The 18,474-nt window shown below is 43.9% G+C and overlaps 1 protein-coding gene across 1 annotated transcript in view; it reads left to right on the top strand.

Annotated features, from left to right (window-relative positions):
- Positions 1–18,474, top strand: part of PRKCE (protein kinase C epsilon) — a 518,187-nt gene that overhangs the window by 312,258 nt on the left and 187,455 nt on the right. The window contains exons 5-7 of the mRNA XM_075595803.1: positions 2,675–2,760; positions 3,380–3,509; positions 6,491–6,633. Of these exons, the coding sequence (XP_075451918.1) occupies positions 2,675–2,760; positions 3,380–3,509; positions 6,491–6,633 (359 nt within the window). The remainder of the gene's footprint in view (positions 1–2,674; positions 2,761–3,379; positions 3,510–6,490; positions 6,634–18,474) is intronic.

The following is an 18,474-nucleotide window of genomic DNA, read 5'->3' on the forward strand; positions in this document are numbered from 1 at the left end:
ATAAATGTGAATACAAATACGTAAACAATACTTGAATATTTCAACATTTTTTAAACCATAAAACATGACAAATGTTATGTTAAAAAAAATAAAATAAATCAGTGTAGTAGTATAAGATAATACTGACTGCATTTTTTCTCTCTCACCCCTCCTCCTCCTCCCTCGCCACCTCATCCTCTCTCCCCCATCCTCCACCGCCCTCATCCTCCCTCTGTCCCCCTCACCCCCTCTCTCCCCCTCATTCTCTCTCTCCCCCTCATTCTCTCTCTCCCCTATCCTCTCTCTCCCCTCATCCTCTCTCTCCCCCCTCACTCTCTCCCCCCTCATCCTCTCTCTCCCCCCTCATCCTCTACCCCCCTCATCCTCCCTCTCTCCCCATCATCCCCTCTCCCCCTCATCCTCTCTCTCCCCTTATCCTCTCTCCCCCCTCATCCTCTCCCCCCTCATCCTCTCTCCCCCCTCATCCTCTCTCCCCCCTCATCCTCTCTCCCCCCTCATCCTCTATCTCCACCTCATCTTCTCCCCCTCCTCATCCTTTCCGGCCTCATGCTCTCGCCCCTCCTTCTCTCTCTCCCCCCTCATCCTCTCTTTCCCTCCCCCCCCTCATTCTCTCTCTCCCGCCTCATCTTTTACCCCCTCCTCCCATCACCCCACCTCCTCTCATCACCCCTCCTCCTCTCACCCCCTCAGCAATGCCTTCCTGGCTTCAGTTGAGGTGAGGAGGATCGTGGGAGAGGAGGGCCTCTGGAATGTTGCAGGGTGGTGGCAGAAGACGGCGACGGGAGATGATGACGGTGGCCCGCCAGAGCCGAGCAGGGCAGCAGAGGAGTTGGACAATGGGGGGAGCGCGCTGTACCAGCGGCAGACACCGGAAGTCAGTGAAAACTTCCAGGTCGGACCACTGGGGCGTGCTCCTCCTCGGCCGTCCTTCTCTACCTGTGTCCAACTCCTCTGCCACCCTACTCTACTCTGGCGGGCCGCCGTCATCTTCTCCCACAGCGTCCCCTGCCACCACCCTGCTTCACTCCCGAGGTCCTCCGTGACCCCATTAAAAAATCCTGCACCCCCCAGTTTACGCACCCATGCCATATAGTATATGCCAGGGGTGCTCAACTCCAGCCCTCAAACCTCGCCAACAGGTCAGGTTTTACGGATATCCCTGCTTCAGCACAGGTGGCTCAATCAGTTCCTGCTTCAGCATAGGTGGCTCAATTGGAGGCTCAGTCTTTGACTGATATCCTGAAAACGTGACCTGTTGTGGGGGGGGGGCTTGAGGGCTGGAGTTGGCCACCGCTGGTATATATGTAACAGTGTTTTCCCTGGGCCCTTCTGATCCTGACCCATATGTAAGAAAATCCCCCAATTACATGGATGTGTGATGTGTGGTGCACCTGCTGGCTTACAGGACTCCTGAGTCTCCCGCTGGGTGTTAGTGGGGATATCACCATGACAGGCGTCTGAGGTAGTGTGCTCTGAGTCCTACTCACATCTGGTACAGCGCCTCCACCCCATCAGGATCTCTGCGGCAGCAGGGGAAGTATCTGATGCCTGATGCCTTGGTGCATCCTTCTGCTGAATAACTCCACATTCACACAGAAGTGATCTTTTGAACCAGGGCATCTTTAATGTCATCTCCATAGGCAGACTGCCCCTCATTGTGGCCGTCACTTAGCCACTCATTCTGTTGAAGTCCTCCTTGCAGAAGGTTCCTCCTCTCTTAATAGAGTTGTTCTCCACCTCTCCCCTAAGGGAGATCCACCAGCTGTGCCAGGTCCCTGGACACAGTGTGTAATCAGCTTACACTGAAGTATCTGACAGGCAAACTTGGCTCCAGCAGACACTCCACTCAGGAACATTAACATCAACCAGACACCTAACTTTAGGCAGTTCTGTGTCTTATATATCTCCAGAACAGACCCACCCTTTGTGTCACTAACAGTGGACACAAAGCATGTTGTCACTTCCTTTGTTACATATGACACTTCACCAGGGTTTGAAGGCAAACCTCCATGATTGTTACTGGCAACCCTGTCTACTTACCAGGATTAAGATATGTACACCATTTTTACACATGGCTACATTTTCAATCAAATAATCCTCTACAATAATCTTTTAAACTGGGAAAGGGATTTTTTTTTCTAAATAAACTCCTGAAACATGAAGTTAAATAAAAGAAAAACACCCAGATGTGTCAGTGGGCTGCTTAATTCAACACACTACAATATGCTGTGTAGGTGTTGGTTAGTTTCCCAGCAGACTTATAATGAATAGGTTTCACGTTATAATAGTGGTAAGTATCACTGTAAGCGTTTGGATCTCAAGTATAATGCACTTTATAAGGTTTCAAGAGAGTTTAAATTACAGTGTATATCAAATCCAGTTACTCAATTTAGTTTGTGTGCTTCTATACACAGTTCTCCATTGTCTTGAATTAAAACGCCATTGTACAGTGTTAGTTATTTTTAATCTAATATAAACTGTCTGCTCACATGCAGCAAGCTCACTATATGAATATTTGATCAATGTACTGTACTCCCACTTGAAGTGGAGCGTATCTTTGGGACATTGGTATGCGCATGGATTCAAGAATCATTTACGTAAATGCCATAGTATGAGGTCACTTAAATCTACAGCAGTCGCCACGGATCCTCAATCTTTCATCTTTTGTTTACAGTTTGCACTTGCGTAGTTCACAAGAGATGCCACGAGCTTATAATAACGAAGTGTGCTGGTCTAAAGAAACAGGAAACTCACGATGAGGTAAATATTTAGATAAATAACTATGCCTGGGTTGGAAACCATCTTTCTGTTGACACACCCATGCCTCCTTTGTAATATCTTTTCTGCCACAGTAACATTACTCTGTAATGCCCTAGTGTAGCAGGGCAGGCTATACCCTTGAATTGCAGGACTACTGAAGTATTTTGAGGGTGTGAGATGTCTTATTGGATTGCTGTAAAATGATAGATAGATGTGATAGTTTATGTTAAGACTAGTCACAGTTATGTAGCTAGGAGGTTAAATTATGTAATTTAGAAACTGTACACGGTGACACACTGTTGACAAAGTCAATGATTCAAAATGACTGACATTTTGAAAGATCTAGCCCGACAATTGTCTAATTGCTAGTAGAAGATCGGAGTCTTGAATGAGATTCCACTGAAGATTCTGGGAAAACTCGAAATGAGTCAGAATGTTACCATTCTGTGAGATTCATCCCGAGTGGGGGACACCCGGCAGGTGTGGTGACATTATCTTAACTCCCCAAAAGAAACTTGTTTCCATACCAAACATTAGCCAACATACTTTAATTGTAGCTGTTTTACATGAAATAAGGTCAAATGTTTCTTCAGTAACCTAGCATGTGATTTTCTGATAGGTCGGTTCCCAGCGTTTCAGTGTCAACATGCCGCACAAATTCAGCATCCATAACTACAAAGTTCCCACTTTTTGTGACCATTGTGGTTCCTTACTGTGGGGCCTCATGAGACAGGGTTTACAATGCAAAGGTAAGAGAAAAAACACAGCGTCGTGGTTTTTCTAATGTCCTACCTATCAAGAATTCATTGAGACATTACTTATAATACCATTGTATTATATCCCTTTACTTGTAACGTATTTCCATTGCCGAAGTTCTACCTGCTGTGGTGCCCAAATGTCAATTATCTTTGAACTCTGTTGACAATTTTGTTTAGCCAGTGCTTTCCTGTTTACAATTGGGACAAGAGCGCCCTAATTTACGGTACTTGGATCTCAAACTACATATGACATCATCACCAGAGCAAGAATATTGATCAGACATAAGGTCTGATTAATGCCATTTGTCCTAGCATTGCAAAGCCGCCCCTGACATCACTGGAGAGGTGTAAGTTAAACACATAGAAGCCACCGTAAAAGCCCACAGGTGAACACCAAACTCAGGTTAGGATTCAAAAACCTACAGCAACATTTCTGTGAGGGAGAATCTATTAAAAAAAAGCAGATGGGAATGCTGACTGGCTATAAATAGGCATTCACGCAAAGCCTGCACCTTGCAGTACTTATACAATGGGGGTACTCTTCAGTGCCTTAGAATAGAAACAGGAAATCAGTCAGGAAGCAGTGGCTTAAAGCACACAGTACTGGTTTGAACTATCTGTAGTATTTCAAGGCAGTCAGTTCCCTATACTGTCAATTTCCAATTTCTTATACAGTATAATGTTACATTTGAAATGAACGTTTTAGCGCTTTAAATAAACATCATACAACTTATAATCCTTTGAATAATAAAAGAGAATCAATATATTCGATAAACTATATTCTTAAAGTCAGTTTGTGCTCAAACCTGTGGATGAGCATAGAGATTAGATTTATTAAATGCACATCTATTTGCTATAGCTGCACATTGTGACAAATCACTTCTAAAGTGCACTGTATTCTAGAACCTTTGAAAAGTGCAAAAGGCTAAATCGCTTCTAAACAACTCCCATTTTTGTTCTCACTACCTCAAAGCAGGTGAGATAAGAATTGCGAGTTCCCTCCAAAGCCTCAAATAGGGCTTTTGTGAGGAGGGAAGGGGAGATGTCTGTGCTGAAAAAATAACATACCTGGGGTACCCTGGGAGATATGCTAATGTATATACAAAGTATATTTAAATGAGTCACACATCCTAAAATATATCCAATCAGTCTAAGGGCCCTTGTGATGGAGGGGACACTAGTGTAAGACCCAACAGGATCAGAATCCACAACCTCTGCTATTCAGGGCAGCAGCTCCAGCACTGAACTAAACCAGGTGCTGGGAACCTCCACTGTCACATGTCTCAGGTATCTCAGGTATCTCAGGTATCTCAGGTGTGCTCATTTATTTGCCCAAGGAACATTGAACTGGCAACCAGAAAGTGAAAATGTTCTGTTTTTAAAGCAACAATACTACATTCCCCTTTTCTCTCTCTTTTCCCCCTTATTTTTATATGTAAAGCATGTGACAATGTATAATTCTACGTTCTTATCTAAGCTGGTACTCGTTTGCTGTTCCTGTTATAAATCTGTAAAAATTCTGATTGTGTCTAACATAATGGCCGCCTTTCAGGTTAAATCAATGTATCCTTATATTACTATGGTAACATTATCTGTTTTTACAGTTTACAGCTCTAACTGCTGGGAACATTGGCAACCCTGCTTGGGAGGTGTGCTCAAATCTGCTACAGAAATCAAAGGATGCTTTAAAACTGGTTAAAAATGGGATTAAGAGTTGATTTAAAAAAAAAAATAGTAACTATTACAGTATCTAATACTACAGAAGATATTTTAAATAAAAACCATAAGATTTCATATGTTTTGCTGCTTTAAAGTAAGCTAGGGGGAGGGGCTACAGGTGTGAGTTAATAGAGCTCAAAAGTATTCTGTGAGTATGCTATCAGAATTTGCCAGCATCTGGTTTAGTTCAGTGCTAGAACTGCTGCCCTGAATAGCAGGGATTGTTGTGTTTGACAAGAGTACACCCTTAATCACAAGGGCCCCGTAGACTGATTGGTCTTATGGATATATTTTAGGATGTGACTCATTTAAATATACTTTGTATAGACATTAGCATATCTCCCAGGGTACCTCAGGTATGTTCCTTTATCAGCACAGACATCTCTCCCTAATTTATTTGGAGGGAAGTTTGAGGAGACATATATATATATATACGCACGCACGCACGCACGCACACACACACACACAGCTCCACGATGTTAAATCCACTCGCCCGGGGCGTGCAAATGTATAGGTTTGTCGAACACTGTATATATATATATATTAAACTGGAGATACTATTAAGTTAGGAAGTCCACCGCCTCCTCCATCACCTCGCAAAAGCCCAATTTCAGGCTCTGGGGAGAATCAGCACCAATCAGGTCATTTCGCCCTTAAAGCCAGTACGAATTGGGTGGTTTGTCACTTTTTATAGAAGCGGTTTAGAAAATGTGATTTGCAATATACAATACCGTTTTTTCACACAATGCATTCCGCTTCTTGTGAACATGCCACACCATGTGATTTGGCAATGACAAATTCAGAGCTTTTAGTATAAGCTCCATAATGTATTTATTACCTGTGTCTGCTTATGGAAACTGCACAAATGAAGCATTATCTGCATATTATTCCACTAGAGGGCACTGCAGGATAAGCTTTTTTTTACTATCGCTAAGAATACTATATCACTTATTATTTACAATTCAATTCAAACATTTGTTGTAATAGTTCCCTAATGGCTGTGTGAAATACTATCTGTAATGAGAGTATCCCGATGAAGAAGGACATGGTAAAACAAATGTTTTTTTTTTTTCCATCTTTCTAAAGAGCATTGTCAATGTTTCGTTGCTACAGGGTAGCATAAAATGACTGAAATCACTGTCATTCACTCAGTTTCAGAAGTGGAAACTGAATGGAGAATAACACAAAAATCTGAAATGTCCCTTGTTTCTATTAACACTTCCTGTGCTCCTCTCTCCAATTGGCTTTTCCAGTGTGTAAAATGAATGTACATAGACGCTGTGAATCGAACGTAGCCCCAAACTGTGGAGTGGATTCCCGGGGAATAGCAAAAGTATTAGCAGACCTCGGCGTCACTCCAGATAAAATCACAAACAGCGGCCAGCGGCGGAAAAAGGTACATTTTTGATGTTTTCCGTTTTTTGAAAAGGGTTAAAAAAAAAAATAGCATTTAAATGTTCCTCCCCAAAATGTCGCGGAAAACACAGAGGGGAGCACACTTTTAGTGCAGAGACATTTTCGGCGTGCTGCTTTTTGTTCTTAGACTTTGTATGGGGTTTTGTGATTAGATTTATGAAAACTGAGAAAGGAAATGTCTGTGCGCATGAAAAGTAAGGAAAGTGTCACTGTGCAAAGCAGAAATCTGTGCGTGCGCCGCGCTGCTATTCTTTATTTTATCTTGCCTGGGGGCGGAGGAGCGGCTGGCTCGGTGGTTCTCTAACATCCGGGGACATCCAGGTGCCCCTGCTCCGGCACAACATGGCAGTGTCAGGGCTCGGCCCAGAGTGCAATAGGACTTTCTATTGGTGAACCCCCGCGGGCATGTTAGCACGGGTTGCAGTACTCTGGAGTCTTCTTTTCCATTGCAGACTTGAAATTGTGAATCAGTCGATAATGGCACCCTCTTTAACCTAATCAGTAATTCCACCGTCCAGTGAGACAGGCTGCTCCCCCAAACCCCAGTCAGAGACTCCCACTTGAAATTATACTGATGTCCACTCTCTTCACTGACACACTCCCTCAGTGACCTTCCCCCTCAGTGACACTCACACCCCATTAGTGACCTTCCTCTCTTACACACCCACCTTTCACACTACCCCTCTCTTTCTCTCCGTCCCCCATGTATTTCTCTCCCCCCTTTGTCTCTCACCACCCCTTACACTCTTCCTCCCCCTCTCTCACTCCCCCCTCCCTATCTTACACCCCACCTTTCCCCCTCCCTCTCTTACACATCCACCCCCGCGGCCTATGCTCTCCCACTAATGAAAATACAGAAGGCAGCCAGCTCAGAGCGGCGACCAATCACATACTGTACTCTGCAAAGTAAAGACCAATCAGATGCCTCACGCCGACAAACCGACCAATCACCGGCCACATGGAGAGGGCACAACCAATCAGAGTCGGAGCAGTTCATAACAGGAGGGGGGAAAAAGACTGTCCCAAAATAAAAAAAATAACCCCTAGAGTCCCTTGTGTAAAAGCTTTAGGTCTCTAGGTTTCATGGTCTTGGAGCTATGTCTCTGACAGGCAGACATACAGGCTATTTTATTGTTAAAGATTTGTCAAAATTAGCACACAAAAACTGCAAATATTTCTTGAACTGGGGTGTCCCAAGATGTCAAGAAACCATGTGTGGGCTCCAGGGAACCCCTAGATTTAAGTAAGATTTGAAAAATATATATATCAATTTAAGGGGAACTGCTTCTTTAAAGTGTCTTGAGCTGCACATTTTGTGTCCAACAAGTGCAAAAAGGGTCATATTGACTCACTTTGTATCAATGTATCAAGGTCCCTTTCTCCAGTTTCACTCCCACTGGCCAGTAACAGTTTGGGTGGCAATTATAGATTGCATGGCAGGGTTCTTGCACACTTAGGGGTAGATCCTCATAAGTCCGTTAATTTGGACAGACCTTGATTGTTGGTTAATTAAAGTAAAAAAAAAAAAAAAAGAGAAAAAGAACCCGGTAAATAACAATATGATGGTTAAATCATGCATAACTATGGTCTTGCACTTATCCAGACCCTGTAAAAGACCTATTTCGGGGACTGCATGTGAGTAACACCACCTGTAGGCCGCATACAGGGTGATTGCGCGAGCTGTGCTGAAGCAGGGATATCCTGAAAACCTAACCTATTAGTGGCCCCTTTGTAAATTATTAGCACTAAGGTCCGTTATAGTTACGGAAGGGCTCGTTACGGCTGAAAAGAGCACTTACTGTAGCGCATCGTTGCTGAGCTTTGAAGATCCCTCGTCGTTAAGTATTTAACAGACTACTGAGGATCTGCCCCTTAGCACCTTACATTTTGTTCCAAGCAACGTACATCATTTTCCAGAATCATTATATTGGTCCCTCCAATATAGATTTCCGTTTAACCAGAAAATATGTATTAGGCACAATAAATGATGCAACAAAAAAGCATATGGAATTTTTATAGAAATATGAGTTTTCACAGTGCTTCTGTGCCTCACTTTAATTTTAGCAGATAATTGGAGATACCTGCAAGAAAACACATTCAGGGCTCGCACTATGAACTGATAAAAGGATATATCATTTAGAACGAAAACGTTAGTTTGACCTCTGTGAACAGACTCATCTTTTCTTGATGAAGTAGACTCACAAATATTAATTATGTATCGTATTATAGCAAAATGTATATTTTGTTTCTTTTTAATGGCCAAATTAGGTCTCACAGGGACAAAGAAAACCAAACTTCTATCTTGCAGCAATTTGAAGGTTAAAAACATTGGGCACTAAGAATATCTTGTTTATATTCCCACAGACCTTAGGCTGCCATGCATCCTGAAAGTATCACTGTAAGACAGAACTCGTGACAGTTTCTGCTAAATACTGGAGTCGTGGGACAGTGGCATGACGAGCAGTAATACACGGCACCGCTCTGTGGCTGGCACAGATATATAGCTTTCACACATAACATATCACATAAGTACATAGCTGAGTGAAAATACTTAAGCGATAAAGAAAAAAGGGTGCAACTGGAGAGAGTAAAAGAGAGGTGAAGTTATACCCCAGAGATAATTAAACAGGTTTCACAGAAATAACCTCACAGCTCTTCCACAGTAGGCAAAGAAGGGTGGGTAGCTGTGTTGGTGCTTTCTTCCATGTAGTAACATAACAAATGAGGGAGAGGCCTTGAGAGGTTAGAAGGCTTGTAACATATAAACTACTTGTTAGTCCAACAAAGGTATCGTACCACCAACACCCCCCTACCCCACCTCCTTTGTTACTACAGCTCTTCCACCACAAGTGCTGGCACTTATCTTTATCAGAAACACAATTCTAGCTTTACATCAGCACTGCATGGCAATGATTTTCATACTGAACGTGTACATTGAAACACATGCAGTGGTTTCCAACCTTTTTTTGGTTAAGGAACCCCAACCATCTCTAATAGCGCGTCTGTGATCAGATGCATTGTACATTCTTCTGTATTTGATACAATTTTCAAATGACCAGAAAATTGCAGGGAATCCTTCTAGAATACCCGGGGAACCCAAGGGTTTCTAGGAACCCTGGTTGAAAAACACTGATCTATTGTATACTGTACGACTCTTTTTCTTTTAAGGCAATATTAAATTGGTTTCAAACAACATAATAAAGTGTCAAGATGTATTGAGAAAAACACAGACAGGCCCAATCAGCCTTGGCTTCCAATCTCTCATTGAATTGGTTTCTTGCGTACAAATACCCTTAATTAGTTTATCCTGTAATCGTAAAACTAAAATATCTATGTCATCACGTTATTAAGTGGACTTATTTCCATAATAATGCGAACGTTTCGTTTTATTTATTTATTAATAACCAATCACTTTTTAACATTTTATTTACTTCTAAATAAATATTCAATGAAAAATAAAAAAATAAAAAAATGTAGAGAAAGTACTTGAAAGCAACCATTATGGAATGTACTTGTTAAACCTATTAGACGTTTTGAAAAGCAGAGTTATAGGCTTCCCAACCATAGTTGTTCCTTGTGCTCTGTTATTAAAACATGCAACATATTTCAAGCACTGTTGGAAACCTGAAGCATCTGATGGAAGATACCTGTACCGCAAAATTTGCAGCTGCACTGACGATTATGTGGATGCACTCATACACCCCAGGAAGAAGATCCCTCTGTGGCATCGAAATTTCGGATTTTTGAGTCTGTTACAATACAATTCTTTGTACACTTATCTCTGAGTGCTGCCTTTCTTTGCTGTTCTGCTGCCCTGCTGGATGGTAACGTACTATATATATATATATATATATATATATATATATATATATATATATATATATATATGTGTATATATATATATATATATGTGTATATATATATATATATATATATATATATATATATATATATAAAAATAAATAGACGATACCGTTCTGTCACTAACGAAATGCTTTTATTTGTGTGAGCTTTCGAGATACACTGATCTCTTCTTCCGGCGATGTTACAATGAATGAAGCAAGCATTAAAACTTAAAAACAGTGTCTCTTGGAATGTTATCTGTGCTTGTCTCTCCCCCCCCCCCCCCCCGTGTGTGGAAGAGACGGGGCAGGGGCTAAACAAGAGAATAAACCTGCAACGCCATAGCATCACACGCGGAAGAAGAGACAGTCCTGTCGGCGAACATTTCTCTGACTCTGGCCATAAGATGAACGATCTGAGGGTTGCCATACTCAAAGGTAATCTTAAAACACCGAAAGAGAGGCGGTTGCATGAATACAAATTTATGCAACTGTTCGGGACACTTAGCGGTGGCCTAAACAGAGATCGAAATTTTATGAGTCATTACTGACACAAGTGAACTCTCTTCCCATGAGCGCTAAAGGCCATGTCTGTACATACTGTGCTATATGTATGCACACACAGCTGTCTCTTACACATACATATACTCCTTGTTTTTCCATCCCTTACACCAATAGGGACCACATAGTATCTACGCACACTTTTAGTTTTGCTACAATCTCTCACATTTCCACACCTACCCACACCATTTATATTAACTCCCACTCCACACACACCTTTTGTAAAGCACTGTATACACTGTGGGCTCTCCATTCATTTAAATTCACACAGATACACACACACACTCTTACATCACTAACTTTCAGGAACCATTTAACACCTCCAGCCATACATCACATCCACACAGGGGGGGGGGGGAGACAAGCACAGATAACATTCCAAGAGACACTGTTTTTAAGTATACCCTTTGCTTGCTTCATTCATTGTAACATCGCCGGAAGAAGAGATCAGTGTATCTCGAAAGCTCGCACAAATAAAAGCATTTCGTTAGCGACAGAACGGTATCGTCTATTTGTTTTTTTGATTATTGAAGCTCGGCTAACACGGTACTGATACCTCTACATATGTATATATAGATATTGATATATATATATATATATATATATATATATATATATATATATATATATACTGGAAAAACAGCACTCTGATAATATACAGCAGGGGTGTCAAACTCACTTCATACTGTATGATGGGCCTGATCAGATTTAATTTTGGCCATACGTACAATAAGTTATCAAAATGCAGCAGCTTCTCCGCCACATGCTCCCCATCTCACTAGCTTCTCCCATGCATGCTCCTCCTCACCATCTTCTCCTCCACATGCTTACCTCCTCACCAGCTTCTCCCCCACATGCTCACATCCTCACCAGCTTCTCTTCCACATGCTCCTCTTCACCAGCTTCTCTCCCACATGCTCCTCTTCACCAGCTTCTCCCTCACATGCTCCCCTCCTCACCAGCTTCTCTTCCACATGCTCCTCTTCACCAGCTTCTCTCCCACAGGCTCCTCTTCACCAGCTTCTCCCTCACATGCTCCCCTGCTTACCAGCTTCTCCCCTACATACTTAAAGCAAAAAAAAAGGAAAAAGTTCCTCCTTGAATGCACTCGGATAAGCCAGTGATTGATAGTAATGAGTGTATTTAAAAACCTTTTAATCACAAGAGAAGGTTAAAAAATGGTTGATTAAGGGCGTCCTTTGTGTCCCTTAGGTATGAGGGCAATGTGACCACAAAGGGACGAAGTACCCTATCGACATAGACGCTACATTGCTCAGTGAGGTTTGAAATACCTGAGACAATGGGGCGTCCGGGTGGTGCTGTTAAGTTTTTATGTATCTTGGGGAGGGAATAGAAAGTGGCCATCCTTGGGTACTTATTAAGGAGCGCCATACTTTCTTGTTTGGATAGTGACTTAGTGTGAATACCTGAATCTAAAATAAGTTTCAGGTCACTCAGATAGTTGTTGGTGGGGTCTGATTTCAAGATAGCATAACAATCGCGGTCGGATAGTAAGCGCAAGTTCTCTTTCACATAATCAGTGGTGTTTAGTACCACGATGTTCCCCCCTTTATCTGAGGGTTTAATCGTGATTGCGGTGTTCTGTTTTAGTTCCCGCAGAGATGATCTCTCCTGATTATTGAGATTAGTGAGGGAGGGCCTCGGTTGGAGATGTTCAATGTCTGCTGTGACTAGGCCAATAAAGGTAGCAACATTATGGCATGTCTCTAGTCCCGGTGTAAATTTAGACTTGGGTTTCATTGTAGTGAAGGGACCTTCACCCACAGGTCTAAGGGATTCCTCCTCTAATGCTGCTAAAGTGTTAATGTCCTCTAAATATTGGTCGTCAAAGTGTAACCAGGGGTATTGTTCACTGACCATTATCAGCCCTAGCTGTGTATATATTATATTTACCTGCTCAGAGGGAGACTCAATATGATTTATGAGTCAGGTTGTTCCTTACCCTGTGTACCTATCAGCCACTTATAACTATTGGGCCTGATTAGTGTTAAATACCGGACTCTAGAGAGGTTATTTGTGATTTTGATCTCTGCACTAAACATCTATTAGTATATAGAGGCTATAACTGGATACGGTCCTTGAACCGTGCCTCAGGGCGTCTCCGTTAGCACACTTTGTGCTTGCCCTTTGCAGAGCTCACACACTATTCAGCTACGCATCTCACTACTACATGTACATGGTGGTTGAGTATTCATTTTATGATGATCATCTTTGTTGCGTTGTTATTGTTTTCACCATGTTTCGTTAATTTGTTTGTACACACCGCTTAAGTGGACTAGGGACATCACCCAGATATATACCATCTGTCCATTCGGTGTAAGCTAATCACCCTTCTAGACTTAGCTTCAATGACCTACACCATGTTAGGTTCATTGAATTATTGATAAAAGGATCTCCATAGGGCATATGGGCCTTCTAATCTGGTATTATAGTAAAGGGGATTATCTGAGCGACACAGTTCCACATTAAGGTGTTGTTATACCTATATCTCCTCACGAGTGAGGACGATTCTGTTGGTTTGCCTATTAGGGGCTGGCCTTGGATTACATATACCATGCCCCTCTATACAACCATTTTTTAACCTTCTCTTGTGATTAAAAGGTTTTTAAATACACTCATTACTATCAATCACTGGCTTATCCGAGTGCATTCAAGGTGCATTTTGCTTTAGTTATACCTTTTCCTCTTTTGCACCGGTATTTTGCTTGACACACCATTACAAACTTACCCTATACCTGCTGATGCGGGAGCATCCCTTACCCCTCCCTTTTCCCCCTCCCCATTCCTGGATTACCCCTACATACTTGCCAGCTTCTCCCCACATGCTCCCCTCTTTCCTACCTGCTTCTCCTTCACACGCTTCACTCCACACCAGCTTCTCCCACACATCCCCATCCTCACCACCTTCTCCCTATCATGCTCCCTTCCTCTCCGTTTCTCCCCCACATTCTCCTCTTCCCCTTTCTTTTTATGAACCTCCCCCTCTTCTCTCTCCACCCCACCCAATCTCTTACTCTCACGGTCTTACTCCTCCCTCACTCTTTTACACTTTCCCCTCCTCTTTTTTTTAACTTTAATTTCACAGGAAGCCTAAGAGAATATTTTCCCTAAAAAAAATATTACATACCCTCACTAGCAGGTCCACCCCTTCCCCGCACCTCCAGTCCCCTCACCTCCCGGCTAGGACAAACTGTGCCGCGATGCCACTTTGCCATCGTCCAGAAGCTGCCACCCAATCCGGCACTCCCAGTTGCGGCGGCCATAGTGTGCATGCTGGACGAAAGTGTGTGGCTGATAAAATGCGGCCCGCGGGCTCATGGCCTTATGTTTGACACCCTTGATATACATAATGATAAACACCCTGTGCACAGCTGGAAGGAATGGTCCCAAAATGGAAGAAGTAACTCATAGGGTTTGGAAAAATATAAAGCAAAATTTATAACAGCGATTAATGTTTCAGTCCCCCACCCAGGACCTTTCTCATGATACCTATCTCGGTTCCAGTAACTTCTTCCATTTTATGTGTGTATGTATATATGGCCAGGTGCCTTATTTACTTTAATTTTTTCAAGTTGCTTATGAACTTCTTCCTCAGTTAACCAATTGTTCATTAATATGGAGGTTGTGGCTTCCTCCTGCGGCACTACTATTGAACTTGATTCTTCCCTGGTAAACACAGAGGCAAAGAATTTGTTTAATACCTAAGCTTTTTCCTTATCCCCAATAATCTGCCTACCCATCTCACACTGAAAGGGTCCTATATTTTCTTTTCTCATTTTTTTGTTATTAAGGTACTTAAAGAACTTTTTAGGGTTGACCTTACTTTCTATTGCAATCCTTTTTTCATTATCCATTTTTGCTAATTTGATTGCCCTTTTGCAATTTTTGTTACATTCCTTATAATTCTGATACGATGTCTCCGTCCCTTCTGACTTAAAGAATCTAAACGCTTTCCTCTTCTTGTCCATTTCCTCCCCTACCTGTTTATTTAGCCACATTGGTTTTGACTTATTTCTTTTATACTTATTACCCAAGGGTATACACTGATAAGTGTGCTTTTCTAACAATGTATGGTATAGGGAGACATCAGGACAGGCTATCAGGGATGGTTCATTGGTCAGCGCACTACCTCAATCCCAGGAGGATCCTGGAGCATCCAGTATGAACCTCATAAGCAACTCTTCTTGGTGTTCACACTCCAGACATCACAACTGAGAGGGTATAGCTGGGGTTTATTGCGTACATCATAGATATTACTGGTTCGATTCCCTGAAGGCATTACCCGGGGCTTGAGGCCCTGAGCACCCCTGCTCAGCATACCTTACCCCCTAACAGGGCAAGGCCTCAGCCCACTCCTGTCCAGGAGAGACTTAGGCTGTGTCCTCATAGCAGGGAGGGCAGCAGAGAACTAACTCCCTCACCTCTAGAGTAGTGATTCACAACCTTTTTTGTTTGGAGGAACCGTTGAAGTATTTTGAAAAATCTCGGGGAACCCTATCTGGCTGACACATATTAGGCCGCGCTTATAGTGCTGGCGACGTCGTTTCAAAACAAATGTATTTTGTAACGGGCGCTTATAGTAGGAGCGACAGGACGGCGCGAGGGCTTGGTCGCAATCACTGGAAGTCACTTCAATTTGATTTTTCCAGCGACCGCAGCGTGACGTCAGCGTCGCACTATAAGTGCGGCCTTAGGTTAATTTCACACCTCACGAGCCCCCTCTATTTTCCACCCTCTACCCATGTATTTCTCTCTCCCCTCCATCTTATTCACTCTCCCCCCCCTCCTGCCTCGCATGTATTTATCTCCCCTGTGTCTTACTCCCTCTTTTCCTCACTCACTCCCCCCCTCTCCTCTCACTCGCCCCTACCTTCCGTCAATTACCCCACTCACTCAATCCCCCCCACAAAATACATACCAAAAAACTCCACCCCGCAATACATAATAAAAATACCCGTCCCCTCCAATACATATTAAAAAGACCCCCGCCGAAACAATAGAGAGCCGAGGGGGAGGGGGGGAGGGAGAGCCGGGGTGCCGGAGGGAGGGAGAGCCAGGGTGCCGGGGAGAGCCGGGGGGAGGGGGAGAGCCAGGAAAACTGCTGTGGGCAGCTAGGCGGAACCCCTGTGGGAGCTCTACGGAGCTCCAGGGTTCCGAGCAACTCTGGTTGAGAATCACTGCTCTAGAGGGAAACACCCACCTTCCCAGGGGAGTGGCTTGTAAGCGGCATCCTATCAGTCATAGCCTTTCCCCCCCTTGTAATACCAGGCTACTCCTGAACTTTATCAGGTAACACACATATAACTATACAACCAGGCCCTGCAGGATTTGTTCCCAACACTGCGCACTCTTTACTGGGACATTCAGTGCTAGAGCGGCCAGAGAATTACTAGCCCAAGGGGACTTGGCTACATCTATATATGTATATATATATATATATACAGTGGTTGACAAATCACCCAAAAATCTACTCGCCGAACAAAAAAAATCTACTCGCCACCTAGTCCCGCCCCCAACCCTGCCCTGGTCCCGCCTCCAACCCTGCCCTAGTCCCGCCCCCAATCACGCCCTAATCCCGTCCCAACCCCGCCCTAGTCCCGCCCCAACCCCGTCCTAGACCTGTCCCAACCCCACCCTAGTCCCGCCCCAAGGCCTGCTTTAAAAAACAAACAAAAAATAAAGCGAATAAATTCCTAGTAAGAACAACATTCGTTTTTGACATAAGTTTATTTATTGTATTACATTATTCTACAATTAGTCCTGGTTATGTGTGTGTGTGTGTGTGTAAATGTCGGATTTACAAAAAAAGCCAGATGTGAATGACTAGTTTCCTGCACCCTTTATCCAGTGTCTGGATGCCCCCGCTTCACAATATCTAAAGCAGCAATCCCACCTGGGATCTTACCTGATCCGCAGTCCCTCAATGTCCAGGTACCCTCATTCCTGTAATGTTATATGTTGAAGGGGAGGTGTTCCCTACCTGTCTTCTGGGTTAGGGGGGATTCCGATGTCTTCCGTCTGAAGCTTGAGAGTCAGATCTGGAAGAAAGCAGTATAGGTTATTTCGGTGTAGGTATAGGGCAGTTAAGATATACAGGGTAAATAAGATATCCAGGTACAGAGAGGAGGGGAGGGAGACAGACAGGGAGGGGAGACAGACAGAAAGAGGAGAGAGGGGAGACAGACAGGGAGAGGAGACAGACAGAGAGAGGAGAGAGGGGAGACAGAGAGAGGAGGGAGGGGAGACAGAGAGGAGGGAGGGGAGACAGAGAGAGGAGGGAGGGGAGACAGAGAGGGGAGGGGAGACAGAGAGACAGAGAGAGGAGGGAGGGGAGACAGAGAGACAGAGAAAGGAGGGAGGGGAGACAGAGAGAGGAGGGAGGGGAGACAGAGAGACAGAGAGAGGAGGGAGGGGAGACAGAGAGAGATATGGGGAGACAGAGAGAGACTGGGGGGGTGATTGACTGGCTGGGGGGGGGGTGATTGACTGGCTGGAGGGGTGACTGACTGGCTGGGGGGTGACTGACTGGCTGGGCGGTGACTGACTGGCTGGGGGGGGTGACTGACAGGCTGGGGGGGTGACTGACTGGCTGGGGGGGTTGACTGACTGGCTGGGGGGGTGACTGACTGACTGGGGGGGTGACTGACTGACTGGGGGGGTGACTGACTGACTGGGGGGGAGACTGACTGACTGGGGGGGTGACTGACTGACTGGGGGGGTGACTGACTGACTGGGGGGGTGACTGACTGACTGGGGGGGTGACTGACTGACTGGGGGGGTGACTGACTGACTGGGAGGGTGACTGACTGACTGGGGGGGTGACTGACTGACTGGGGGGGGGGGTGACTGACTGGGGGAGGGGTGACTGGCTGACCGCCACGAGGTCAAATCCACTCGCCCCGGGCATGCGGGGGAATAGGTTTGATATTATATATAATACTGCACACTTAGGCCCACATCCACAAAGCTCTAAGTGCCTAACGTAACATAACTCATGGTCACGTTAGGCCTATCGATGTATCTTCAAAGGACAATTACAACGTTAAACCACGTTTCTCCCATAAAGAGAATGGGGGTAACTGTAATGGCCGTTAGGGGTAATGAGATTAATAATTATTATATGATGCATATGATATGCAAATAAAGCATTATAACGTTGCACAGCATTTAAGTCCGTTAAGGTTAATGTGAAGACTTAACGTTATGTTGGTTAGCTCTTACCTAAACTTGGCGATACTCACAAGTAGTTAGACAGGTTTATTAGATGGTGACATAACCAAAAATGTGTTTTCATAATATGGTATCAGTAATTGCCTCTTTATTATATTTTATTACTATGCATAGTTGCCTAGCATTATCAAATAGGTTTAATCGAATACTGTTTCTAAAATGTCATA

The sequence above is a fragment of the Ascaphus truei genome, chromosome 4, assembly GCF_040206685.1.
Source record: "Ascaphus truei isolate aAscTru1 chromosome 4, aAscTru1.hap1, whole genome shotgun sequence".
NCBI classification, from domain to species: Eukaryota; Metazoa; Chordata; class Amphibia; order Anura; family Ascaphidae; genus Ascaphus; species Ascaphus truei.